Below are 26795 nucleotides of genomic sequence, written 5' to 3'. Positions count from 1 at the left end.
CGTTTGATTGCAAAAATATCTTTAGGTTTACTCTGTCTGTCTTTGTCAACTGTTGAATGTGGGGTCTCATTTTTTGTGATTTTGGTGAACAAATCCACGCATGACAGAGCCATGTGTTCCAGCGCTGAACGCTTTGCTTAAAGTTTTGATTGGCGCGTTATTGTCTTCATGTGAAGCAGAACCTTTCTAGAGTAATAATATCACAAGGGATTCAACACTGCTATTTTTATTGAAAATCTTTTTTCATTTATTCGACACTGCTATTATTAGCATTGAGCCATAATAATTTTTCTTTGTTATTATAGAGAATCTTTTATGTTTTCTCCTTTTAAATGCCATACCTTCCATGGTTAAACTACACAGTTTCTGGTATCAATTGAGAACGTGGTGCGAACAAGATGAATCTTCGCTGTTTCATCTTGACCGGAAAGGCAATTAAGAAAATAATTGCTTACCAGATCTACTTTGCTATTATCATTAGGTCGAAAATCAGAACTGAAATACCAATCCCTTCCCTCTCCGATGATATACTGCTGGAAAATTGACCCGTGCCACTTTGTCAATATCACTAGATCAGAAAGAATAAAGACAACATTTACCCCAAAGGGAAAATACATAAGAATTGCCTGCAAGGACTTATCTTAGGTTTGAAATTTGACAATGGCAGCATTGAGATTATATCCAGATTGGACAGATCCATTGTGAGTATCTGTATTGGCCTTGAGCCACTAACTTATCCTCAATGGATTGAGGATTCAACAATAGTGGTTGGATTTTTTGGGGAGTTAATAAAAAATATAAAAAAAGTTTCTGTTTTTGAAATAAAAACAAAAATTAGGGTGGTTGATAACCTAGATGTGCCCATTAGGCATTAGATGATTTCAATGGGGTTATTCTTAATTGGATATGATTTATTCTTCGTAGGCATGATGTGTGATGGTATAGGCCCAAAAAAGATATGGGTAGAGAGAGTGTAACATATTGATTCAAATCTTAATAATTGTGATTGTAATATTATTATTATTATTATTATTATTTTAAATTTTTTTTTTTAAGTGATTCTAATTTTTTCAGACTAATTTTAAGTTTATAGGATTCCGTCCCTAGACCCCTAGAGCCAATGTGTAGGTAAACTGTGAGTTCACAATCAGTTCACCTGTCAAATCTTAGTATTAATGTACCCATAATTAATTCAATCCAGACCTTCCATCATACTTTTATAAGGGGGTGTTTGGTTGGCATGGATTACAATTCAATGAAATGATAAACTACATTGATTTGAGGGAATTGCAATTCCCTCAATTCATAGGTTTCCCCTATGAATGCAATTCAATGAATTCATCCATACAATAAAAAGGGAGAAGGAAGGAAATGACATATTTGTCATTGAATGTTATTATTATTAATATTATTATACAAGGGTATTTTAGTCTTTATATTACTTCTCCCATTTTCATTTTTCATCTCTACCAAACAATGTAATTGTAATTCATATTTTATTCTCACCGAATTATAATTCCTTTCACCTAAATTCCTTCATTCCAACCAAACCACCTATAAAGATTCAAACTTTATACTAGAATCTCCCGTCATGACCTTTACATCACACGAGAAGTAACTACGGGGCAAGTATCAATTCTTAAAAAAGGAAATGGATGAAAGTATATTTATAATTTTTTATGAAGTCAATTAATTCAGTTTCTAATTTTCTTTTGAAATGGCGTAATGCCATTGGCTTGGCCCCGACCACCATGTCAAATTATTGATCAAAACGATTTTGACATTAGGGAGAGAATTATTGGGCGTGGCGGAGGGAAACTAGTAAACAACCATCATCCTCACAACCCAGTCACCGTCATCTTCGTTTCTCCGACCGGAGTCCAATTTCCAGCGTGCCCAGAAGAACCCAGCAGACTCCCTGATTTCACGGAATCTTTGTCCCTTTTCTTAATGTTATATTCTTGAACCAAGATTAAATTTTTGAATCTGATTCTTGGAGTCTGCTGTTGGAGTTTCCAGGCTTCCATCAATGGCGAAGTGTTTCAGCTTCACGTTATCAAGAGACCAGTGTTTCAGATACTCTTTCAGAAACGCCGGCCTGAAATCCTCCACGCAAGACTTGGGAGATGGCACCATTGTGCACTGTTGGGTGCCCAAAACCCACAAACCCCAAAAACCCACTCTTCTTCTCATCCATGGCTTCGGAGCCAATGCCATGTGGCAGTGGAATGATTTCATCTCCCCTTTGGCTTCCAAGTTCAATGTTTATGTCCCGGACCTGCTCTTCTTTGGCGAATCCTACACCTCCAGGCCGGAGAGAACAGAGGCTTTTCAAGCCCAGTGTGTGATGAGGGCCATGGAGGGTCATGGGGTGAAGAGGATGAGTGTGGTGGGTCTGAGCTATGGTGGGTTTGTGGCGTATAGCATGGCGGCGCAGTTCCCGGAGGCGGTGGAGAAGGTGGTTCTGGGTTGCACTGGGGTGTGCTTGGAGGAGAAGGACATGGAAAATGGGATGTTTATAGTGAAGAGTGTGGAGGAGGCTGCTGATATCTTGTTGCCACAGAGCCCTCAGAAACTCAAGGAGTTGATGAAATTCTCATTTTATAAGCCTGCTAAGATTGCTGTCCCTTCTTGTTTCCTGGCTGATTTCATTGATGTGAGTATCATTAAGCATAAAAGATTGAATCTTTGATTATGAGTTCAGACATTTACTATCTAAATGCTAGTTTCCTTGTTTATCTTTGTTGGTAATGGCCCTGTTCGGTAAATTGCGGTTAACTGATAGCTGATTGTGTTAGTTAGGCGGTATAATTAATTGATAACATTAGCTGATTGTAGAAAGATGTGATCGGGGCAACCCCAGCCGAGTTGGTCGGATATGTTGATTTAGTAACCATAAGGTTGCAAGTTCTATCCCGGGGTTTATCCAATGCACAGTTGCACACCCTTGAGTAGTGACTACTGATTTAGTTGATCTTCTACTTGGCTTATTCTATAGATTACAAGGCTTTGGCTTATTAAAAATTTAGTGTTATTACCAGTCTGAAATGAAAAATTGAAGGTTAAAGAACAAAAGAGTCTTGAATATATTTTTAGTATGATTCTTATATCCCTTTATTGTCACATTGGTAGATGCTTGCTGAACCATATGATTTTTCTTTGCTATATTATGCTTGGAATGTGATTTTAGATCTATTTAGGGATTACTAGATTTATTACTGACAAAAGGATTGATTGCCTTTTACCCACAATTGGTATTTGGCCTAAATGTCAAGATATCTCCTTCTAGCCACTAAACATTTCTGAAAGATAAGTACTTTATTTGCTGTTTATAAACCATGTAATGATGCTTAAACATTCGATGAGTCTGAGAGAATAACCAGTTGTTTACCGGTGTGATATTAGTCGTTTTTGATACTAGCCCTTTGTCTGACATGACTGGTGTAGAAAAGTTTCGTGAAGATAAACCAAACAACCCCGAGCTCATCAATCGTGCGTTTCTGATTGCTTTTGGAATGAACATTATCTTTGGATTCTTGGAATGGTTTAAAATCATTTAGGAATATTACAGAACTTTTGTCTGATTCTGAAACTAGTTCACTCGTACATAAGGTGTTCGTTTTGATTGTCTATACTTGAAACCGACACAGTTAATTTCTTATACTCTATTACAGGTGATGTGTACTGTGAATCGCCAAGAGAGAAAGGAGCTTATCGAGGCATTATACAAAGACAGAAAGTTGTCTGATCTTCCTAAGATTACTCAGGTCAGTTGTCAAAGGTTGCCATAGCTTTACCACTAAAGCGTTCTTGTTCTTTGCTTCTTTTTCAGTGTTAAAAGTCTCACATCGAAAGTATAAGAGAGAACATATGAGTTTATAAGGTCATGTGTTAGACTAATTAATTGATTGAATTCAATCTTTGTTGGTGCAGCCCACATTGATCATCTGGGGAGAAAACGATCAGGTATTCCCACCAGAATTAGCGCACCGATTGAAAAGGTTGATACCCAAAAGAAGAGCCTTCCCATTTCCAGTATGAAAATATTCTGCAACAAAACTGAGACTAAATGCTGAATCTGAATGATTTGTGCAGGCATTTGGGCGACAACGCCCAGCTGGTGATGCTCAAGAACGCGGGGCATGCAATCAATCTGGAGAAACCGAAGCAACTGTACAGCCATTTGAAAGCGTTTCTTATGGATTCTTGCTCTCCTCCCCAGCAGGATGGCAACAACAGGAACACAGACTAGAGGTATGAAAAATGGCAAAAGTTATATATATATATATATACACTACAGTCAATAGCATACATACCAAAAAGATAACTCAGAAGCTATGAGACCTACGCGCTAGCCAACTGCGCCACCACCCCTTGATGTCTGCAAAGGTTCAACCTTTAGTAGATATACTGTAAAACTTTGTAACTTGTTGTTAAGATTTCATTTCCATAAATCTCTTTATATTCATTAGTTACTATGAATTGACTAATAACACCTCTTAAAAAAATGAACACCTCTTAAAAAAATGAACTTTTATTTGTTAATAAAATATGAATGAAGTATTATCGCTTTAGATAATGAAATTTTGAATGAAAACTTTTAATACATTTAAAACCGTAAAGTAAAACAATAAAATAAGATTATATTCAATTGAAATAGATAATTACAAATTCAAGAGAAATTATTATTATTTAGATTATATTCAATTGAAATAGATAATTACAAATTCAAGAGAAATTATTATTATTTTTTAAATGATTCAATTATCCTAGGACCATCTACCCCATATTAGCAGTTACAAGAAAAAGGTAGGTAAAGGACAAATCCAACCTGCCGGATTCGAACCAGCAACCTAAGGATTTGCTGCTATAGTCAAGCCTACTACAGTCCTCCGCTCTACCAACTGAGCTAAGGTCGGATGATGTTAATTCTTCCTAATATTTTCAATTTGTTGAAGTTTAGCACTTTTTCTCTGTGGGAAGAGATAAAATTAATGGGGTGAGAGAGGCTCGAACTCTTGACCTCAGGATCACTCAGAAGCTATGAGACCTACGCGCTAGCCAACTGCACCACCACCCCTTGATGTTTGTCAGTTGCTAGGTATCATGAAAACAAATAAAAGCATAACTTATTGTCAGAAGTTTTAACAAGAAAAAGATTGAACTTTATGTCTATAAATTATAATTAATGAATTCTTGAATTTAAAAAGATGTAAAATCCTTAATCAATCTTTCCTTCTTTGTTTCCTTCTCCAATGGCTCATTAATCAAAACCCAGGCATTCTGCAACAGAGCCAAACTATTGTTACCACACTTCTGTTCCAGTTCAAGCCTAATCAAACACCCTTCAACAGGACCATCCACAATGGTGCATAATATGCTTCTTGTTCTAATAGTCTTCCTACTTGATGGAAACCACATCTTGAAGCAGCAACTCTAAGTCCTTCAATCTGCAAATTGACACAAGAAAACATATAGGATGGGAACTACAAGTCACTAGAATGTTGTTAACAATTGAGTGATGCTGAGATTGTACCTAACATCACTCAAGTCAGGATATTTTGCAATGGCTTCTTTGAAATCCTGTGATAAAAATAGGTCATGAAATAGTGTGGTCAGATCCACAAATTGCATACTGGTGCATGGAGGTCCTGTTTCCAGCTTTGGCCACAAGATCCCGATGTAACAACTATGGAGACTGTAGTAACTAAGGGGCCTCACCTGATTAGCAGTGGATGATGTATATGAGATCACACACGACATCCCCGCACTTGTTGCAGCCTAAAGAAGTTGAGCAACATATAGAGTTTGCCTCATTAAATTATTAACCAAACCTCATAAATTGAAAGGATGACTGGCAGGCAAGCAATCACAGGTTATATGAAAATCCACACTCAAGGGTTCTGCTAATTAACAGTTTACTCTTTTTCTTTCTCTAGGTTTTGGGCGGAGGCTTGAAGGGCCAATTCTAGCACCAGGTAGGGGGGGAGGGGGGAATTGTTGGGCGGAGGCCTGAAGAGTCAAGTCTAGCACTCTGCCGTTCGAAATGTAGCGCTAGCTGCTATGCAAGTATTAGCTATAGATTTTAGCATAGTGGTAAGCACTTGATCCTAACATAGGCCTTGATACCTATGGAGTATGCTTTTGGAAAAGAGGATACCTGCAGTCCAATGACACTATCCTCTACCACCAAACAATTTCTTTCTGACACGCCAAGCTTCTGTAAAATAATAAATTGTCAGTGTATTGAAATGGCATTAAGGGTTGAAACTTTGAAATCAGTGGATTGCAAGTGCAAGTTTCATAAATTGGTAACCTTGGCAGCTGTTATATATATTGAAGGATCAGGCTTTTTTTCCTTCACGTCGTCGCCTAAAAAAGATGGAGACACCTTTAGATTAGACTACCCAAACATTCATGTTCCAAATGTCAGCAGAATTGTTATTTGTTTGATAAGCTTTCTATTTCATTATTACTATTTCTAGTCCTTGATATGCAACAACTATTACATCATAAGTAAAAGGAGAATTGAATTCCCAGAAAAGTGAAACATACCTGCAAGAAAGCAGTCAAGGCCATGGAATCGTTCCTAAACGAACAAAAGTTTGCACAAAAATTGAATCCATATATGTTGTTAAAGAAGGTCGATAGCTTCAGCTAACTAATGGGCTTACCAGTCCAATCAGATTTTCCAGACAAAGGATGACTGAACTTTTAGTTGCAGCAGAGCAAACAGCCAGTTTCTTGCCCTGTCATAGAATAGAGAGGAATGCAACAAATGTCACATTTAAGATATACTAATACAACAAACTGAAATCTAAACAGGCAGACAGAATTTGAAAAGAACCAAGTGTTTAATGATAACAGATAATCAAATTTATCCATAGAAAAGCAATGCATGAAATGACCAAAGCTAAGTATCATGACCCAGTTTGTACATTGCAAAGTTATAAAATAACTATATATCTTACAGCAGCCTTGGTTTCATCCATCAATCTCAAAACTCCTGGTCTAGGCTTAACCTGACAAAGTAATAAGCACATAGTTAATTACCTCACTAAGCAAGATTATTCAAGGCATAAGTGACTTGGTAACCACAATGTTACAAATTTGACTCCAGCAGAAGCAACTTATTATCCTTCTTGATTGACCACAACCTAGGCTAGTTTACTGCCGGCTAAGGTCACAAGGCAGGATTTACTCGGTGTATACCTCGGCAGTGACGGTGGTTTCCCTCGTCACAAAAAAAAAAAGAAAAAAAAGAAATACAGGTTTGAATGAATTAGTTTATTCTCTCTCTTACAGTTCCAGATTTGATAATCTGTTTGTATCTTTCAGTCTTCCAATCCTACAAAAACGAAGAACTTGGAATTACAACTGGTAACACCACCCGTGGTAACAGATTAGAAAAAGAAGCTAAAAATTGGTACTTGAAGAATGTCAATTAGCTTGGTTCTATCGGCATCGTCTTCCGGAGGCTTATCAGAGATTGTAGACGTCGGCCATCCGTGCTCCTTAAAATACCTAATTCATTCCAATTCCGGACACCAAACTCCAACAAATGCATTCAAATTAATCACATATATTTATGAATAATAAAGACAAATAGTCAATATACACTAAATTTAGAGAAAAAGAGGGAGAGACCATCGCATTTTAGGTTTGCCACCGCCGATTCGGTTCTGGAGATCATCGTAGAATTCGACACCCCAATTCAGCGGCTCAGAAGAAGGGGAAGACGGGCAGCGGACATTGAAGTGAGAGAAAGCGTCGTTATAGGCTTGCCGGTGGAGGTGCTCCGACTCCAAAATAACGCCATCGCAGTCGAAGATCAGAGCGTCTAGCGCACGCCCCGAAGAAGCCGAAGCCGAAACCGAGAGGCGTTTTACGCGGGAAGAGAGCGGCTGGGTTCTGAGGCCGGAAGCCCTCGCGACTGGAATAGAGAAGAGAAAGTTGGAAGAAGACGAGAGTGATGGATTGGGTGGAGGAGAGAGAAGCGCCGTACACGCCGCCATAGCTGCGACTGTCCACTCACCACGGCGGTGATGGTTTGGGGATTTGGCGGGTATGGTTCGAGTGGCTATGGGCAAATTGCGTTTCTACACGCGCGATTTGTAACGGATATAACTACCTATCTCTTTTCCCCATCTGGCTAAAATAGTAATTTACCACGCAGTAGAATTGGGCTTCTGCAGAGTATCACTGATGATTAACAAAAAGGTCCAGGCCTAGGCCCAGGCCCAAGCAATATATGTTAAATAAAACAGGGTTACAGCCCATACATTTTCATTTTAAAAATTGCAGGCCTAGTCCATGAAATTACAGTCGTTATATCGTGGACCGCGGTGCATGTCAAAACGGTATCGTTTCTTTTAGTAAAGAAACGGCGTTAGTGTTAATGGAACGCACATTTTTTTATATGTTAATTACCAACTGACACTATAGTATATCTAAACTGATAATGTCTCACGTATTATTTTATATTATCAAATGAAACTGCAGTTATATCAAAATGATATTATAGTTGTGGTGAAATGAAACTGCAATGTATATAAAATGAAACTGAATAACATTTCACATATTTGAGTGTATATTGTACAATGAAGCTGTAATCATATCAAAATGATTATGTAGTTGTGTTTTACTAAAACTATAATTTATATAAAATAAAATTAAATAATATTTTCACATTTTTGAGTCAATAAATATAGAATGAAACTGTAGTTATACTGAAATGAAACTATAATTGTGTTGAACTAAAACTGCAGTGTATACAAAATGAAACTCAATAACAAAGTTACTTTTTGCAGAAGGGTGCGGAACGGCGGGAAACATATGACGTTTCTTTTCATTAATAAAAACAACGTCGTTTTGATGCGCGGTGCATAATCGATTATGCACCGCGGTGCACAATATAATTTGCCATGAAATTATATGCTTCATAATTTTTTTTAATGCGGAGTATATATTAAGTTTTCAATTTACACCAGACAAATCTTAACTTCTTAGTTGAAAGAGGTAAATCGTGAATCTCCCTCCATCAACTTGAAGGTTCTCATCCCTTAGCTTACCTATAAACTCTGCGCATAATGAGTTTTCATCACTCATAGTGAGATTTGAACTTTCGCATTGCCATTGAAACAAAATTTAAGAATGATCGGTCAAACTAATGAGAAAGAAATGCGCATAAGCTTACATAAAATAAGATCACACAACTCTCATATAATTATTGGTTATGAAGGGGTCAACGTTGGGTCGGAGGATCAAGAAACCTATGAAAGCCCAATTCCATATTCTAGCTATTGGGTGGCAACTTGAAGAGTCGAGTTCAGCATTTTGTAATCGAAACATGACGCTGACTTCTATGGAAGTATAAGAAAATAAAATTACGTCTTTGATACTAGCTATAACTTTTAATGTAATGATAAATACTTAATATGAGAATCTCATATTGAGGCTAAAAAATGGAACAAAGGGAATGTTAAGAAAAGTTGAATAATCTATGTTATTAATGTAAAATATAATAAGCTAACTTCATATTGTGATCTTTGTCATATCTCTCAAAAAGAGTTAATTTGGATAACTAGTAACAAAAATGGGACAATGGGATTAGGGAAAGTTATGAAGACTTGAATCTAGGTTATTAATATAAAATATTCCTTTTTTTTTTTTTTTTTTGTCACAACTTCCCATATGGGAGTCCAACTCGGGTGTCATTAGACCACAAGGTCTTGATCCTAATTGTGTATAGGTTGAGCATATTTTTATACCTGTGATAAATTCAATTTTTGTCAACACTCTTCAAGTTTGTCGTACATATTTTTTATGGGTACAATATTACAAAAAATCACTCAATACACACTATTAATTACTTCCACTATTGCATTTTGCCTATCATGTTTCCTATTCATTGGTCAAATCAATTTTTTCTTCATTTCTTATTTTCTTTAGTAATTTGTAATTTGATTTTTTTTCGTGTTTAATAGTTCTTTTAATATAGGTTCTAAATATATAAATTTTATATATTACTTTGTAGTTTTCAAAAAAAAATATATATATATATTACTTTGTAATACTAAACTTAATATTATGAAAAAATTGAATTAAATATAGCTTAAGTTACCTACAGAGAAATAAAATGAGATGGAGAGAGTAAATAGTAATAACCAATTTCTCTCATGAAAAAAATATTTGAGACTGCATAGACAACTCAGTTGGTTAGATTGGTGAAGTTTAAGAACAATGATCTGAGTTGCAGTCTAACATCTATGTTTAGATGAGTTACCATAATTTACATATTTTTATATGGTCTGTTGATCGGAATAAGAGATTTTTGGAGTCGTGGATTTAACATTTTGGAAATAATAATGAAACAATATTTGAAAAGTACTTACCATTCTCATGAATATCAGTTACCGAAACACGGCTAACCGAACAAGTTGAAGTGTTGAAGTTACCCAACTTGAACACTGTAAAAAATTGGGAAAAAAGTTGGGGTTTGGTTTCTGGATTCTGCCCAACAGCCCAAGTGAAGTCACTCTCCCATCACTTTCAATCAACGCTCACCTTTTGTGCACTCAGGGCCGGATTTTAGGCTGTGCAAGCTGGGCTACCGCACAGGGCCCCCAATTTTAGAGGGGCCCCAAATTTTATAGGTCCAATATTTAATTTTTACCTAGCTAGTTTAGAAATAAAAATTAAGAGTAAGAGTTTTCAATTAAACTTAAAAGGTTCTATGAAGAGATGGTAAAAATGTGTATTTATTGTATTTTAACTTGGAGGTCAAAGGTTCGAAACTTGCATGTATTGATTTTAAAAATTGTGATTTTGGTAGGGCCACATTTATTTACCAGAACAGGCCACCAAAATTTAAAATACGGCCCTGTGTGCACTGTACCTATACGATGCAGACTTCCTTCATACGCCTTCAACTCGAGAAACCCCACGCCAAAAAATCCTGTAAAAAGATCACATTTTTTCATTTCACTGTATATTCTCCAGAGAAATTTATGCCACCAGGAAAAAAAAAAAAATTAAGGCAAAAAAAAAACACCCACCCTTTTAACCCCACAAAAAGGGGGAATGGTCTGAGCTTCTCTTTTGCGTGACTGTCTCTGTGTATCAATCCTTCATTTTAGCCTTTTAGGCGGATAAACCGGTGTGCTCTCACGGATCCAAAGGGGTATGAGTTTTTAGACTGGGTAATTTTCTGCCTTTTCCCCCTTTCTTCCTCTCTGTTTTCTCTTCCTTTTTTCTGACACAGGGTTCCGTTTTGGACATTTCTTGGGTTTACGCCAACCTGAAAATAATAGTAGTCCTTACATTTCTTGGGTTGAGCTGAAACATGCCTCAAAATGCAAAATTTTGTGCAAAATTTACTTGGGTTTTCTTGAAGACTTTCCATTTTGTGCTGTGGAGCTAGGTTTGGTTTATGTCTAGGATTTAGCTTCTCTCTCAGCTGGGTATTTTGGATCCATGAAGCTAACTTTCATTCACTGTACCCATTTTTTATGCCTTAATACAGTGTTTGGGGTTTGATTTGTCTGTATTGAACATATTTGTGTAAAGATAGTGGCTTTGAATCCTTTGATACTTGTATTTGATGTGTGTTTACAGATGGTGGCATATAGATATAGTCCTTTTCTTTAATATTTCTCCACAGTTCATCATTTTCTGTCAGTTTTTGTGAAAATCATTACTTTTTCTCTCTGTAAGTTGCTTAAAAATTGCACCTGAATCTGGTTTAGCATGTTAGGAAAAGATGGAGTTGTGATAAGATAGAAGTTTATAGCAATCCTGATTGAAAATCTTGATTGAACTGTCAATTACAGGGCTTTAAAAAGATTGGAAACTAAGAAGTTAAATAAAGGGTGTTCTATTGAGTTCTTGATCTGAATGTATCTCTGTTTTGGCAGAAAGGGAGGAGTTAAAATGGGCGAGGGATGTGATGTTCGACGGTGGGATGAGTTACTACCGGACACGCTTGGCCTAGTTTTCAAGAACCTTTCACTGCAGGAGGTGCTTACTGTAGTGCCAAGGGTTTGCAAATCGTGGCAAATTGCGGTTCTGGGGCCGTATTGTTGGCAAGAGATAGATATTGAGGAATGGAGCAGAAACTGTTGGCCCGAAAAGATTGATCGTATGCTTCAATTGCTGATTAAAAGAAGCTGTGGGTCACTTCGTAAGCTCTGTGTTTCTGGTGTCCCTAACGATTCGAGCTTTACGTTTATTGCAAATAAGTGAGTATGCTCGAAGTCTTGCTGTTATGTTTCGTTAGTTAGGACGTATCATAACAATCTCAATTTGAAATATAACTTTGGACTACATAAACGTGAAACTTTATTTATAAATTGACATTGGTCCTGTTTGGTAAATGGCTGTTAGCTGATAATTGATAACTGTTAGCTGTTAGCTGATTGAGTTAATTAGAGGGTATAACATTAGCTGATTGTAAAAAGGTGTAACTTTATTTAGAAATTGACATTATTTCTTGATTTAGCGATTCTAAATGCATAATCCCGGTAACTAGCAATGAAAAGTATTTGCCTTGGCATGTTATATTGGCGTTTTAGTTGACGATATAATTGTGTTTTGGTTGCAAGTGCCAAATCTCTACAGACATTGAGGTTGCCAAAGAGCGAAATCAGTGATTCCATAGTAGAGCAGGTTGCGGGAATGTTGAAAAACGTTACGTTCTTAGATATCAGCTACTGCACACAAATGGGGGCGAGGGCGCTAGAAGCAATCGGGACGCAGTGCAAATTTCTCACGGGTTTGCGGCGAACCATGCACCCCTTACAGGTGATTGGCAAGGTCTCCCAAGATAACGAGGCATCCGCAATTGCTTCCACGATGCCAAAGCTCAAGCAGCTCGAGATTGCATACATGCTCGTTGGCACGACGAGCATACTCGAGATCCTCCAGAGTTGCGGGCATCTCGAATTACTGGATGTGCGTGGCTGTTGGAACGTGAGCCTTGACGAGAGCTTCTTGAAGAAGTTCCCGGGGCTAAAAGTTATCGGGCCGGTTGTTGTGGACTGCTACGATATGAATGGCCTGGACAACTGCTCTGATTTCTCGGCTTCGTCTGGGTATTTGCCGTGGGACTTTGTAGCTGGCGACATGGATGATGACTACGACGAGATGTCGGATGGGTTCTGGGAAGACGATCAGCACATCGAGGACGTGGAAATGTGGTTTTACGATGACTTGAACGCTGTAGATTCTGGGTATGACTGGCCACAGTCTCCTTGAGGTTTGCTTGTGAATGTTGTTTTCTAGTTCAAAGGCTCTCTACTAGTTATATTGTGTATGCAATATTTTCTCTCCACTTTCCTCATCTCTAAGGGGGAAAAAAGAAGCAAATCCCTTGTTTGAGTTAGTGTGTACTTTGCTGATGATATGAATAAAGATTCTATCATACTATCACTGTTGCATCTCACCTGTTTTTTCTTTTATTGGTTACTCTTTGATTCCTTGTGTTATATTTAGCTATTATAACCTTGCTGGGTATAGCTTAACCAGTTAACCAACTCAGAATAAGTTTACAACGGCGGCAATGGCATAAATATGACCTTGTTGTGAGTACTAATATACAAATATTTGGGAGCCTATTGAACCAGTTAAGGCACATCTCGTAATTTATTTCATTTACGAGTTTTAAAGCAAGGAGCCCTTAACGATCTTAAGTTTGAGATTCAATTAATTGAGACGTTCTTTCATTGTTTTGAGAAAAAGTGTTGGAATGGTAAAAGAATGGGAAAGTGTTTTTTTTTTTTTTTTTTTGAAACCTACATAACTTATATTTTTTGATGGAGGGAAGGGGCCGAGGCCCTCGGGGGTTAATAAAGCCTTCTAACTACTACATTGTTTGTGTCACGAGCAATCGTCGGGATGATCTCGTGGGAGGGCTGTGAGTGGTCGTGCACTCTTGTCCCTTAAGAGAGGTCGGGAATTCGAACTTCCTCTTGTATAAAAAAATCAATCTGACCAGCACTTTGTTCCTTATTTAGACCGACCCAATACGAGCGGGAATTAGTGGAATATGGTACGAATTTAAAAGTGCCTAAGTCCAATGACAGCACGTAACAAAGCTTCTTAGATAGTGGAAGAGAGGTTTCAAAGAGGTATTGCTTTCCTCTCACACTACCAAAAGAGAGCAGACAAAGCAGAAGAGTGAACTGAAAGCTGGAATTGAAAATCAAACTGGGCCCTCAAATAGCTGAAAAACATCATGTTTTATGTTCCATGGATTTGTCAAAAAGCATATGGTCTGATCACAAAGAACCATAAACTCATAAAGCATGCCAGTTTATGATGATGTGGTTTGGTTTTCCTTTGATAATCTAATGGTTTTATTAACTAGACTTGGCATAAAATCACCAAACTGATAAGATTTTGACACATGTTAGCACCTCTTTACATTGGCTAGACAACCTAATATATTGCATGTGCCACTTTGCTACACTTTTATGAGGTTTGCAACATCATTTTAGACATTTTTCATACTAATACATAATTTTTCTATCGGTTGTAGAATTTTCTAGAAGCTTGTACGTAACACTAATATTTTAGAAATTCATAAAATATTCTAGAATTTTGTAGAATCCATAGAATTGTAGAGATTTTTAGAAAAGGTTCTATATAGGGGTTTCTAGCCATTATATTAAAGTAGATCTCCACCATCCATTGAGGAGGTGGAAGGAGTATAAATACTCCCTAAGAAACTACTGTAACCATTCAAAAAATTCGAATATTCAAGCAATTTAAGTTCCGTAGGACCACATGTCTTCCCACCTAAAAGATGAATGAACATTTACATTAAGAACAAGGAATAATAAGATTTGTGATATTTGGTAGCTTATATAAAACAATATAAAGTCACATAAACAAAATATTATCTTACCAAGTTTCAATGATTATGAATATAAAAAAGAAAACAGGGTGGCATGTTAAAAATGTACACTTTTTGTTAAGTGTGAGCCAAGTCATGGCTCTGCTCTTCTCATCAGGGCCCTCTCAAGCCACCCATACCGAATAATATTACATATTACATGACTTTAAATTGAACATTTTACAAATTCTTTATACTATACAATTTAAAATGCTAAAAGGCTCTTGTTAGTACTGTACCATATATATATATATATATATATATATAGAATAAAGTTCTGGTGCAAACTTAAGTTATTGTGTGCACGTATGGACTTGATCTGGCTGTGCATTTAGGCTGATCGATGGCCATAAATTAGTGAAAGTAGTGTGCATGACGAACCGGTGCACCGCGCCCCATTTAAGTAGGTTTGGATGAGTACAGTGCATTTTTTTTGTGAGCCAGATTATCCGCATCAGTGCACCACATTAATCCACAAGTTCACACAGTAATAATAGTATGCACCAGAAAATTAGTCTATGTATGTATATATATTTGTTTGTACTTGGTTTGTTGGCATTAAATCAAACAAATTAGATATTATATATTTGTTTGTACTTGGTTGCTTGGTATTAAATCAAACAAATTAGATATGGTCATGCTTGAAATTAGGAATCAATTTGTAGTATGAGTGCATGAATATGTCCGTCTGTGCATGTGTGGTGTAAATCAAGGAAATGGAAGCATGGCATGTGTACGTATGGTGTATGTGGAAGTGGGCAAATGAAAATTAAATAGTGGATTAGTGGGAATGTTGCAATTGCACTAACAAAGGAAAATAAAATGCTATAAATAGGCATTTTGTAATGAAGAGTGATGGGGATATTGGAGGTGGGCCATGGACGCAGAGGGCCTATGTAATTGGGTCGACAGGGGGAGGCGAAGAGATTGGGCCGGAAGTCAGGAGGGGCCGCCGGCGCTGCCCGGCGTCGGCGGCCGGACAGGAACGCCGACCGGGGCGCTGGCCCCGGTCGGCCACGGCGCGCCCAGCGCGCGCTGGGCGCGGGCCAGCGCGGCCTTGGCACCCGTCGCGCTGGGGGCCGGCGCCGGTGGTCGGACAGGGACGCCGACCGGGGCGCTGGCCCCGGCCCGGCCACCGCGCGCCCGGGGCGCGGGCCAGCGCGGCCTTGGCGCCCGGCGCGCTGGGCCGGCGCTGGTGACCGAGGGAGGAGTCGGCCGGGGCGCGTTGGCCCTGGCCGGCCGTGGCGCACCCGTTGCATCCGGTGCGCGGCCCTGTGCGGCCGCGGTCCCGGCGCCCCAGGGTGTCGGCCTCGGGCGGCATCCGCATGCAAGGGGGCGGGTGCGCCGAGCATGGTGAGTCAGGGAGTGGTGTGAGCAAGGTGGCAAAGGCGATAGGATCCGAGAAAGGTGGAGAACGTGACGTAAATGGCGACAAGCAAGTGGAGTGGGGAGTGGCAATGTGGGACATGTGGACGCCAAAGAAGGAGGGGGGGTATGCTATAAATAGGGGTCCTAGATCCTTAGCTAAGGGGCAACTCAAACACGATAGGCACACTAGTCCAGTGGTCTTGATCTCATACTCTCAATTCAGTCACCTGGGTTCAATTCCAAGAATAGCCCATCCTGTTGGCCTTGTTCTTTGTATTTTGGGTAGCGGTTCTTGGGCCTGTACCTCGGGCTTCTATACACGACCCCCCGTTCTGTACTCTTGTACCCGATTTATGGTGGACTCGGTCCTAATAAAACCATCAAAGGATATTATTCTGAAAGGTGCTATAAAAGATTATTTGAAAGACGATACAAGGAAACTTATCTGAAAAAGTTGTTTTAGATATTGTGTTGCATATCTGCATTACATATTTTCAGAAGTTATTTTAGATATTGTGTTACATATCTGCATTACATATTTTCAGCGCTCTTGTATATATAGTGATGCAAACTCACCTCAAACCAATGTGGGACAAGTGCTTTTACAAAGTCTTTTCACCTCGATTTACAACTTAAATGAGTTTAAAGAATCAATTTATCATTCACCTATTATCCGTTTTGAGCGTATAATATATCAATCTCTTCGTCTTACTACGAAAAATGTGAATCTACTTTGACCCGATCCAAATTGAAAATGAATCTCACATATATTTGTACCACAAAATAGCCACTTAAATACCATTTTATGTTAAAATTCTAACAAAATTGACCAGAATTCCATATGCAATTCATTTACCTTGAAAACAGTTTTTTTTTTTTTTTTTTTTTTTTTTTTTTTTTAACTATCTCAAAGAAATTTGTTATTCATAGCAACAAATATGTAATATAGGATTATAGGGTATGAGTATATAGGTGATCAATTGTTATGCCATGGACCCGGGTCCACCTTGCAATGTGGACTTAGGTCCAAAACGACGTAGCTTTGCGCGTCTGGAATAACGGTAATGTTAGTGGCACTATTTCCTCAGCTAATGATATTCAAAAATTGTGTTATACTATACTTGTGAATATAGAATTCAAAAATTGTGAATATAGAGTTCTATAATTGTGAATATTGAATTATGAAATTGTGATTATAGAGTTAAAAAATTGTTAATATAGAGTTATGTAATTGTGAATGTATAGTTCTATAATTGTAAATATTGAGTTATGAAATTGTAAATATAGAGTGTAATTTTTTTAAAATTCAGATGGCATCATTTTGAAGCAAAACGATGCTGCTTTGGTCCCGGGTCCACAACATAATTTGCCAGAGGTGATGCAGTGGGTTTGGTCAATGGAACAATGGAAAAATATACCTTTTCACCTAGTAGTTGATAATATACCTTTTCACAAAATGAAACACAAAATGGTATATCTATCTGTCAAAAGCCCAGAAGACTCAAGCATGATAACCAGTGGAGTAAATGGAACAGCAATCTGAATATTGTTGTTATGTTTCATTAGTTAGGACATATCATAACAATCACAGTTTGAAATATAACTTTGAACATAGTAGTGGTCTGCATTAACATGGAACTTTATTTAGAAATACAGTCTGTACTAGAAGAACATGCTGTTTTTTTGCAACTGAGAAAACATTGAATTGCTGTCTTTTCACATTTAGAGTCCCTTAGACTCGGTAACTAGCAATAAAAAATATTTGCCTTGGCCAGGACAAATGCTCTGATTTTTCGGCTTCATCTGGCTATCTGCCATAGGACTTTGTGGCTTGCGACACGGATGATGACTACAAAGAGATATCAGATGGGTTCTGGGAAGACGATCAGCAAATCGAGGACATGGAAATGTGATTTTATGATGATTTGAATGCTACTGTAGATGCTTATGAATGCTCTTTCCATTGTTTCGAGTAAAAAAAACGTGTTGGCAAGGTAGAAGAAAGTGAAAACTTGATTAATTGAGACATTGAACATACATTGTATGTTCATTATATTCATTGTATACGTTGAACAACCTAAGCTCCATCTTTTGTGAGTTCTGCAAGTTGGTTTCGGTCTGACATCTCATCTGATTTGGTTGCTCCCTAGCTTATGGCTTAGCTTGGATCGGACCTCAAAACTTTAGACCGGTATAGATCCTCGTCTGCAATGATAGGAGGTATGCACCATGTCCCGAGAGAAGGACCACATGTCTTCCCACCTAAACAGAGGAACATTTAAATTAAGGAACCAAGTAATTTGGGAACAAAAGCTTTAAGACATATTGTTTGCAATGATTTTGCAGCTTATACCAAAGAGAGACGATCATTAAGGGGAAACATAATGACATATACCTTCTTTAGTAGCTTCTTCACATCTTCTCTGATGGCTAACAGATAATTCGGGGTCAAGAGCTTTCAAAAGACTATCATACTTCCCTTCTGCTTCTGTTATGCACTGTGCCTGTTAACTCGGGTAGTTGGAAAGTCTATAAGAGACAACAAAAGCTTATAGAGTGTTCAAAGATAGAGAAATATTTATTAAGTTGATTCTAAAGGACCTAATCTGAAGCTCGTATTCGGGACTCAACAACAACATATTCTTACCAGGATGACTGGTGCAGCCGAAGGTCCATATATTCTGCCAAACATCCGCAATATATTGAAATTGTTATTCAATACATCATCCTACAGAGACAAAACAAAACATTATCTTACCTAGTTATACACTTCACCTTGAGCTTACCAAAAACTAGGAAAAATACAACAACTAACCTCGTAGTCAAACCTGGAACATCATCCACTCATTCATCAAAGAGACCATTCAAATTGGTGTTTTACACATGCATTTAAATTCACCAAGAAATAGTGATTATGAACATAAGAAAACATATATCATTTCTTCAATTCATCACTTTCAATGAATTTTACATTACTTGAAAGTAAATAGAACATTTTACTTATGTCCTTAGTAGAATACTTACAGATCATCAGATATCTCCACAAGGAACTCTGAAATTGACAAGAATTCCATATGCAATTCATTCACCTAGAAAACAGCTTCAAAGAAGAACTATCTCAATGAAAGTTCTTATTAAATATAGCAGATTGCCTCACATAAAAGGTGATGCAGTGGCCAGTGGGTTTGGTAAATGGAAAGATATACCTTTTCACCTTGTAGTTGGTACAACAGAAGATTCAGCACTCGGTAATCAAAGGACTTCAGTCGAATAGCTTGCATCACATCCTTAAGTGATATCTATGAGGGTATCTTTGATTAAAAACATTAACGTAAACAGTGTTCAGTGTTCAATTCAGTAGAATAGTCGAATATTTGCACACCTCCATTTTGCTTGAAAGGGCATAGCATAGCTTTCTTTCCAAGGACCAATACTCAATTCCACTCTTAAATTCTTCATTAATCCTGGAAATGGTAACCCAAATATAACACAGATTTCAGAAGCCTAATGAAATAAACCATTTTACCCACCCTAAAAAGGATAGAAATGGAAGACAGAATGGTAAGAAAAGTTTGACCTATCTGTCAAAAGCCCAGAAGACTCAAGCATGACAACCAATGGACTAAATGGATCAGCTTTCATGTTGACAGATTTAAAAGCCAAGCTTTGATCAGCTCCCTGCACTTCAGTAAAAATCAAAGGGGAAAAATTGGCAATTTACAATTAAAATATTCTTAAAAGGTGGACATGGGTTGTTTGTATTACCCTACAAGATTTGTTGTATAAAACGGTGTTCTCCTTTGGTGGCTGCAGAAGCTTTTCATTTAAGCTATCCAACTGCATTGCAGGACCCAACAGATTTACAAATATTAAATGAAGTGTTTTGCTTTGCCAATTGTTTGGTATTTATGGTAGAAAGGTGCAATGCCATGAACAAGTATAGGCCAGGAAAGGATCATGGTGAGAATGAAGCAAAAATCCACGTCTTGCTAGGGAATCAAAATATTCTTGGATGAGCTTGTGGTACAAAGAGAGTTATAAATTCTCCATCTTATTCTCATATGATGAGAACATAAAGTGTTCAATAAAGATGTAATTTAGCTTATTGGAAGAATTACCTGATAGATAAAACTTTCAGTAAATGAAAGAATTGGCAGGTATCTGAATATCGACTCAGGCTGGTGTGCATCCATTTTGTGAAACATAAAGTATGACCTGCACTGATAAGTGTCAAACAAGGTCACAATTCATGCCTTTTGTAGCTGACAACTCACCAACAAGTTCAGTATAAACAAATTGAATCATCTCAATACAATTTTGGAATACTATCGGGAAGAATTAAATACTAGGTAGTGAAAAGGGAGTAAATATTATCTAGTGCAATACACTAGAGTATACTTACAAAGTCTTCTAAGGTAGAATTAGCTCGTTGCATAGAATCCAGACTGATTAGAGCAACATCTTCATAATCCATTTGTTTTTGACCAAGGCCTGCCTTATCATCACGGCAAAGTAGGCTAGTATTTTGGATTTCTTCATTGCCTGCAACAAAATCAGATATTACTAGGGCCACTTCAAGTGAACCTATCAAACTCATGCAAAGTGCAACATCTTGCAGTGAAACTGTGAAATACCAAAAAGGTAGTCCACATTTTGATTTTAGTACTTTCATAATGTTATCCGCATTCCTAAAATAAACACTATAAAGAATTCTACAATTTCTGGGCAAACAAGAAAGGTATGTACATCAAACCAACTCCCCTAAAAATCAATGTCTACCGTAAATAAGACAAATCATTTTTGGGACGGAGGACTATTTTATTAAGCAAATATCTCAAAGAGAAGAATTTACCAAATCTTTATAAGTTCATATTTACATAAATGCTGCAAGTTTTACAAGTTTGACTCCCAACGGGAGCGACCAATTGGCCTTCTTGGTTTGAATCGATCAACTATGCACCCTAAGCTGGTTTACCTCATTGTGGTCCGTGTTTACCCGTGCACACCATTGGACAGTGGCAACAAGTTTTCCTCGTCACCCAAAAAAACACTAAAAAATCTATCAATCACAAAGTTCAAAAAATAAGTGCAAAGCAATAAAGAGAACTTTTTCATCAGCAATTAAATTAAACAAACCATCTTGAGTCTCTGGCTTCTGAAATGAACCTCCCCTAGAGACACATTTTGATGCTTGCACAAAGAAGGAAGGCGAGAACTGTCAAATAAACAAAAACTAGCAGTTTCATCGTCTCCAATTACTCTGTAATAAATAATGAACACATAAGAAATCCAGAACCTAATCAACATCTCAAACCTTTGGAAAGTGCTCACGAATGAGATGGCACTTCGTATCAATGTCAAGCTCGCAGCATTCTTGTACCTTGTCATGGGATGATTGTACAGGAGAATAATATGAATGAGGTAAAATGCATCAAATGAAACATAAAATCTAAAATGGAAGAAACTACCAAGAGATAAACCGTTACCACAAAGAGGGCGAGGTTAGCAAGAAAGCGAAGGGAGGTGGAATCATCGTCGCTGGAAGAACTGATGATGATTCCTAACGACTGCATCATCTCCATCATGCTTTGTAGCTTCTGCAACTTCTTTAGCCCTTCCATAACTTCCATTGTTTCTTCACTTCTTGTCACTTCAGCGCGAGCCGCCTGGTTTTAACTTTTAATTTCTTCTATAAGCCCGCAGACGACGTCGTTTAGTGTGGTACACAACACAACTAAAATAAGCATAATTTGTGCTTTTCTTTTGATATAAGGATGTAATAAGCCTTTTAACTTAATAGTATTACAATAAAAAATAAAAAATAAAAATTGGTACATTTGCAACCCTCATCTGAGGGGACTATCTAATCCGAAGCGAAGGCGAGTTGTTGGCATCCGCAAGAAGTAAGTCATTCATCTCGGCTGGGGCAATAAGCATAGTACGAGTTCCCCAATTACCCGTCTAATAAGAAAGTGGCTCAATGTATTCATAGCCTACCTGAATATGATTAAAGTGTGCCAAGGACTAATGAATAGAGCATGGAAAACAAGATTGTATCAGATCAGGGTCACATATAATTCTTGGCTAATTTAACCTTTATTCCTTTAAATTATGCAAAGAAATAACCTGAGGCTATATATATCTAATATCTTGTACAATATTCTTTGAAATACATAACCGTCTATACAAACTCTACACAATTAACACGAACTGATAAGTATAATAGTGTTCATACTATAAGTAAAGTTCCAAGCAACAGAATCTCATTAAAATGTTTAGTACATGAACTGTTCTTGAGAGAGTAGTGGATGAAGGAAGGAAACAGATTGTCAATGTATCTAAAATAAGCCTCATGGTACATGGGGGGAAAGCGGGGGCGGGGGCGGGGGGAGGGTGGACAAAGAACTCCATGTGTTTATGCTTGTAGCATCTGCTTCATCATACTTTTAACAGCCACACATCTTTAATAAGGTGTATATGGTGATGCCCTCCTGAACCTTGGAACCTTCCTGCATCATGCAGATTTATAGTATGAGGTTACACATAGTATGGAGTTGTACGGAGCATTGGCGTAAAGGGTAAAATGGGGAATGGAAAACTCACCCATATCCATATGGGGAATAGAAGTATGGGGGGACATAAGGCCTCCTGAACCTGTATCCCATATAAGGATTGAAACGCCTTGGGCGGAATTGCTTCATTCCTGGAACATTGGTCCTCTTGGGCATAACCTAAGAATAAAAAGTTCATCGGTCAAAAGAAATGTGTAATAGTGCGTTTGAATCATTTTTGGTCAATCCCAAAATTTCTCTTGGATTCGGAACCTCAAAATGCCCACCCCACTACTTGAGGGGGATGGGGTGGTGTTGACAGTTCAGATGACAGAAATTACCTTCAACTGGCGCCCATGCAGTTCAGATTCATTCAACTGGAGTGCCTCCTGAATAGCTTCTTGTTCAACAAACTCCACATATGCAAAGCCTTTAGGCTGACCAAACTTATCAGTCAGAATAGTAACTCGGTTCACGGTACCACATGGCTGGAAGTGTTGTTGAACTTCCTCCGGTGTGCATGCATAATCAACCTGTTGCGATAAAATTGGGTGAAAAACAGGCAAAGGAAGCAGTATGTGAACACAAAAAGTGATTGCTCATGGGAAATAGAAACTAACAAACTTCTAAGGAGAAACAAAATCTGGATGGTAAATAAACCCAGCCTTTATTAGTTGACACATTGTTTTTCTGTACATTTTTCAGTCAGTAATCACTCCTGTAGTATGACCTACATGTATTTCCTCAAACAATTCTCATGTAAAAAACTCAGCACTTACCAAAAGACACCCCCACTCCCCTAGGGAAACCACTGCCTAATTAGATGAATTAGGTGATATAAGGTCACCTAATACAAAATAAACTCACCCCCAAATTACCAAAGAAAGCAAGGTTCTAAAGCACATCTTCAATGGTTTAACATCAACGCTTCTGGCAAGGACAGGGCAAGAAACACAGAACAAGGGTGAAAGGCAAGTAGTGACACCTCACCAGACCAGGCTTAAGGGCTAGTCACATCTGAATATTGATGTCCACCAGCTGCCAGCAGCAATCAGACTCAGCAACTAGCATTGGCATGGAAAGGACTAGGCTTTTGCAATTTAATGACAAGAATTAGTCTTCTTGCATGATAGCATGTGATCTCTAAGTCACACCAAAATGACATTCATTCATGTCCCAAAATATTTTTGTATTCTAAGCTCATATACTCTTTTTTCCAGAAGAAATAATTACGTATTCTTTCTTTTGGTCCCCAATACTTTCCTCTTTTCTTTTTCATTCTTTTAAACTTCCTTTCAAAACTTTTCTTCCAAAAATTATTTAATCTATGGGGCCTTACAATATTTTTTTTCACAATGTTTTTTACTGATTCATTTTTTCTCCTTCATGTGATTTTTTCTCCCAATTTGGGGACTAAACATTTTTTCTGAAAGCTAACATACAGATACAAAAGTCACTACAAATGCAAGCCCATCTAAAACCACAACCACTGCCTTCCACCATCAAAAAACAGGGTAAAAAGCCGGCTCTAATCAGGAATAAGGAAGAATCCCTGCGATCATAGTGAAATAAAGTTAAACCATGTCTCCAAGAAGCTTCAGAGACAAAAAGTGAGACAAAGACTGCACAGTGAGACAACTATAATTCATAAAGCAGACATGACAGTGATTCTTAAACAATCATAAGTTTGCCATTGGAAGCAAAAATCAGCAAGTAAGATCGATATCAAAAGTTCCAAAGTAATTACATTTGTAGTTCATCCAGAAGGTCAACCTAAGCATTATGGAAACTATCTACCTGTTTCTCACCAAAATCAACACAGATTTTTCACTTTTGGGCATTAAAAATGTTTTAAGGGAAAACATAGAATGTTAAGCATGAAGTGAAAAGCATATAGAAGAATGTGAGTCCCCAGAAAAGAACACTTTGGAAACTAATATTAAGGGCACTAATATCAATTGAAACCAAAATCAAGTAGAGCAATTATTGAGAAAAAGAAATAACACAAACAAGTAACATCTAAAAAGAAGTTTGATGCAATGAATTCGCCATTGATCAAGTAGTTCATCTATCCAGAAAAGAGATTATAAGCTAAAAGAATGGAATTTTGGTTATCACATTGCCAACAAAGATTGATCGTGAATCAACTTCCTCCTTGCTAGCCTGAGAAGCAGCACTGGCAGGATCTGCAAGAAAAAAGTGAAAAACAAAACAGATCTTATTACTCACTAGAAAAGAATGAAAAAAAGACAAATAAGAAATTCCAGAGGTGCAATTTCAAAGTGAGCAAAGATCGCATAAATTAGTAACAATCTCTCAGTAAAATCTTCAGTGTTAGAAGAAAATAAACCATGAAATAATTAATGTTTCCATTAAATTTGTGGAACAAAAAGTCAGTAATGTCTCAGTTCTCAAGCACTTATTATATCCTTGAATGTTACATGCCCATGCATGTAAATATGCAAGTCTCAGTACATTAAGGCTTAGCCTAAATGTGCCTTCTTTACTAACTTATTTGAAAAGCCATTTCTACACAGAAGATTTATCCTTTCTTTTTCAAGACCTTTTGCTTACTGAGATCCTCTAAAAGTAATTAGTAACCAAAATATCAAATTAGCACAAGAAGAGAGCTCAAAATTAGGAGAGAGAAAAAAGAGAACCTGTGTCACCTTGAACAGCCCCCATCTCCTTCTCAACTTTAGCTTGCATCTCCCGAAGAGCTGCCGCTTCTTCCTCCATCTCCTTTAGTCGCTTCTTCATCTCGTCCAATTCCTGCAGCTCCCAATCCGTAAGGCACATTAATCACACACACACAAACTAAATCGATAAGCAAGTAATCGAAACAGATCAAGCTGTAATTTGTTCTTTCAATTCGTATATCCAGTATTATATACAAAGAGATAGGGGTGGACCTTAACGGCATCTTCGTCGGCGGTGGACATGTCGACATCGGCGCCGTGAGCCTCCATATCTCCTTCCAATTCGCCTTCAACGGGGATTTCTCCTCCGTACACCTCGTGCTCCTCTTCATCCATCTCCTTCAGTCAGATCTGTTTGGGGGCTACTCGATTTGCCTAATACGTTAAGCACGCGCTTGAATACTACCGCTAGCGCAGAATGGCAACCTTCCGAAGTCCGAACGGCGTCGTTTATTCTAGGGTTTTACGGTTAATAGTACCCATGATTATTTAGAGGGCGTTTGGTTCAAACATTATAATCTAAATGATAATTTGAATAAAATATTTGGTAATGATAATACGTTTAAATATAATACATTTCTTTGTTTGGCAATAAATATATAAAAACATATAATACATATATATATGTATATACAGGGACGGAGCTACAGTGGGGGCAGTTGACAGTTGTAAACTTCAGTGTAATATCCAAGCAACTCTCAACGAAGGGCACATGCAAATATTGATTTACATGATCTTGTTCAATAATTAAGGAAACAAAAAGATTTATATCTAGTACTTGGATTAACATCGGCTTAACTTTTTTGATTATTTTAATACTTTCTAAGAACATGAGTTAATAAAGAACAATCATTCCAAACACAACATCAATGTCAATCCACTTAGAATACCCCATCTTTACTTGTCAAGTGTTACTCAAACCGGTGAGAGTAGGCAATCCTCCAACGTGCATGTTGGGGAAAGTCAATTCGAAAAACCTCATTCTTGTAAAATCCTTGATTTGTATGCTTGTAGAATGCAATGTAATACATTGGGTGCTTCCAAAATGACTTCAGAAGAACATTCGTTCGGTAACTGAAAGAAACAATTGTTAAATATCATAAGACCTTGAATTCCAGAGCCAGTGATGATTCACATTTGATGAATAAACAACTTCTCCAAGCTCCCACACTTTGCATACATGTGGACCAGTGCATACCGAATATAGACATCAAGATCAAACCCAATTTTTTTTTAAAAAAAGAAAGCATTATTTTTATTTTCCAAAGCTAAAAGGAGAAAAAC

General features: G+C 37.6%; 5 protein-coding genes, 1 long non-coding RNA gene and 1 other non-coding gene across 14 annotated transcripts; 3 read left to right on the top strand and 4 right to left on the bottom strand.

The window, feature by feature from the left end:
* Nucleotides 1–1726: 1726 nt before the first annotated feature.
* LOC109177597 (monoacylglycerol lipase ABHD6) lies at nucleotides 1727–4316 on the top strand. Of its 2 annotated transcripts, none has more exons than XM_019326996.1 (4): nucleotides 1727–2656; nucleotides 3675–3767; nucleotides 3934–3966; nucleotides 4096–4316. In XM_019326996.1, the coding sequence occupies exons 1-4, from the start codon at nucleotides 2030–2032 to the stop codon at nucleotides 4258–4260; spliced, it is 918 nt and encodes a 305-aa protein (XP_019182541.1). In that variant the 5' UTR covers nucleotides 1727–2029; the 3' UTR covers nucleotides 4261–4316. The 2 variants fall into 2 exon arrangements, with proteins under 2 accessions (XP_019182541.1, XP_019182540.1); XM_019326995.1 differs by having other exon boundaries at nucleotides 1733–2656; nucleotides 3934–4001.
* A 509-nt stretch (nucleotides 4317–4825) lies between these two features.
* TRNAY-GUA lies at nucleotides 4826–4919 on the bottom strand. The gene is made up of 2 exons: nucleotides 4883–4919; nucleotides 4826–4861 (listed from the first exon to the last, which is right to left on the bottom strand). It is a non-coding gene; the product is annotated as a tRNA-Tyr (tRNA).
* Nucleotides 4920–5107: 188 nt separating this feature from the next.
* LOC109177598 (haloacid dehalogenase-like hydrolase domain-containing protein At4g39970) lies at nucleotides 5108–8115 on the bottom strand. Its single transcript, XM_019326997.1, has 11 exons — nucleotides 7648–8115; nucleotides 7431–7524; nucleotides 7304–7348; nucleotides 6972–7022; nucleotides 6675–6749; nucleotides 6556–6589; nucleotides 6317–6372; nucleotides 6161–6220; nucleotides 5722–5781; nucleotides 5537–5583; nucleotides 5108–5450 (listed from the first exon to the last, which is right to left on the bottom strand). Exons 1-11 carry the CDS (start codon nucleotides 8013–8015, stop codon nucleotides 5402–5404), a joined length of 939 nt encoding a protein of 312 aa, XP_019182542.1. The 5' UTR covers nucleotides 8016–8115; the 3' UTR covers nucleotides 5108–5401.
* Nucleotides 8116–10945: 2830 nt separating this feature from the next.
* LOC109177596 (F-box protein FBW2-like) lies at nucleotides 10946–13428 on the top strand. 3 transcript variants are annotated; one of them, XM_019326992.1, is made up of 3 exons: nucleotides 10946–11201; nucleotides 11916–12239; nucleotides 12603–13428. In XM_019326992.1, the coding sequence occupies exons 2-3, from the start codon at nucleotides 11932–11934 to the stop codon at nucleotides 13252–13254; spliced, it is 960 nt and encodes a 319-aa protein (XP_019182537.1). In that variant the 5' UTR covers nucleotides 10946–11201; nucleotides 11916–11931; the 3' UTR covers nucleotides 13255–13428. The 3 variants fall into 3 exon arrangements, with proteins under 3 accessions (XP_019182537.1, XP_019182538.1, XP_019182539.1); XM_019326993.1 differs by having other exon boundaries at nucleotides 10986–11182; XM_019326994.1 differs by lacking the exon at nucleotides 10946–11201 and adding an exon at nucleotides 11240–11462.
* Nucleotides 12246–12499, top strand: LOC109177608. Its single transcript, XR_002053601.1, has 2 exons — nucleotides 12246–12331; nucleotides 12459–12499. It is a non-coding gene; the product is annotated as an uncharacterized LOC109177608 (long non-coding RNA).
* A 976-nt stretch (nucleotides 13429–14404) lies between the features above and the next one.
* LOC109177591 lies at nucleotides 14405–21942 on the bottom strand. Of its 4 annotated transcripts, none has more exons than XM_019326982.1 (15): nucleotides 21748–21942; nucleotides 21576–21641; nucleotides 21398–21476; nucleotides 20664–20803; nucleotides 20380–20481; nucleotides 20027–20098; nucleotides 19839–19939; nucleotides 19644–19725; nucleotides 19468–19560; nucleotides 19286–19350; nucleotides 19077–19089; nucleotides 18909–18989; nucleotides 18657–18765; nucleotides 18339–18523; nucleotides 14405–14436 (listed from the first exon to the last, which is right to left on the bottom strand). In XM_019326982.1, exons 1-14 carry the CDS (start codon nucleotides 21889–21891, stop codon nucleotides 18420–18422), a joined length of 1251 nt encoding a protein of 416 aa, XP_019182527.1. In that variant the 5' UTR covers nucleotides 21892–21942; the 3' UTR covers nucleotides 14405–14436; nucleotides 18339–18419. The 4 variants fall into 4 exon arrangements, with proteins under 4 accessions (XP_019182527.1, XP_019182525.1, XP_019182528.1 ...); XM_019326980.1 differs by having other exon boundaries at nucleotides 19839–19944; nucleotides 20032–20098; XM_019326983.1 differs by lacking the exon at nucleotides 14405–14436 and adding an exon at nucleotides 17502–17533 and having other exon boundaries at nucleotides 18365–18523; nucleotides 19839–19944; nucleotides 20032–20098.
* Nucleotides 21943–22424: 482 nt separating this feature from the next.
* On the bottom strand, nucleotides 22425–25923 carry LOC109177604 (polyadenylate-binding protein 2-like). 2 transcript variants are annotated; one of them, XM_019327005.1, is made up of 6 exons: nucleotides 25725–25923; nucleotides 25473–25584; nucleotides 24931–24998; nucleotides 23154–23345; nucleotides 22865–22992; nucleotides 22425–22770 (listed from the first exon to the last, which is right to left on the bottom strand). In XM_019327005.1, exons 1-6 carry the CDS (start codon nucleotides 25845–25847, stop codon nucleotides 22725–22727), a joined length of 669 nt encoding a protein of 222 aa, XP_019182550.1. In that variant the 5' UTR covers nucleotides 25848–25923; the 3' UTR covers nucleotides 22425–22724. The 2 variants fall into 2 exon arrangements, with proteins under 2 accessions (XP_019182550.1, XP_019182551.1); XM_019327006.1 differs by having other exon boundaries at nucleotides 25482–25584; nucleotides 25725–25922.
* Nucleotides 25924–26795: the final 872 nt, after the last annotated feature.

This window comes from Ipomoea nil, unplaced genomic scaffold, assembly GCF_001879475.1.
Source record: "Ipomoea nil cultivar Tokyo-kokei standard unplaced genomic scaffold, Asagao_1.1 scaffold0805, whole genome shotgun sequence".
Lineage (NCBI taxonomy): Eukaryota > Viridiplantae > Streptophyta > Magnoliopsida > Solanales > Convolvulaceae > Ipomoea > Ipomoea nil.
Note: the sequence above shows the minus strand (reverse complement) of the source record. Positions and strands in the feature narration are given on the sequence as shown.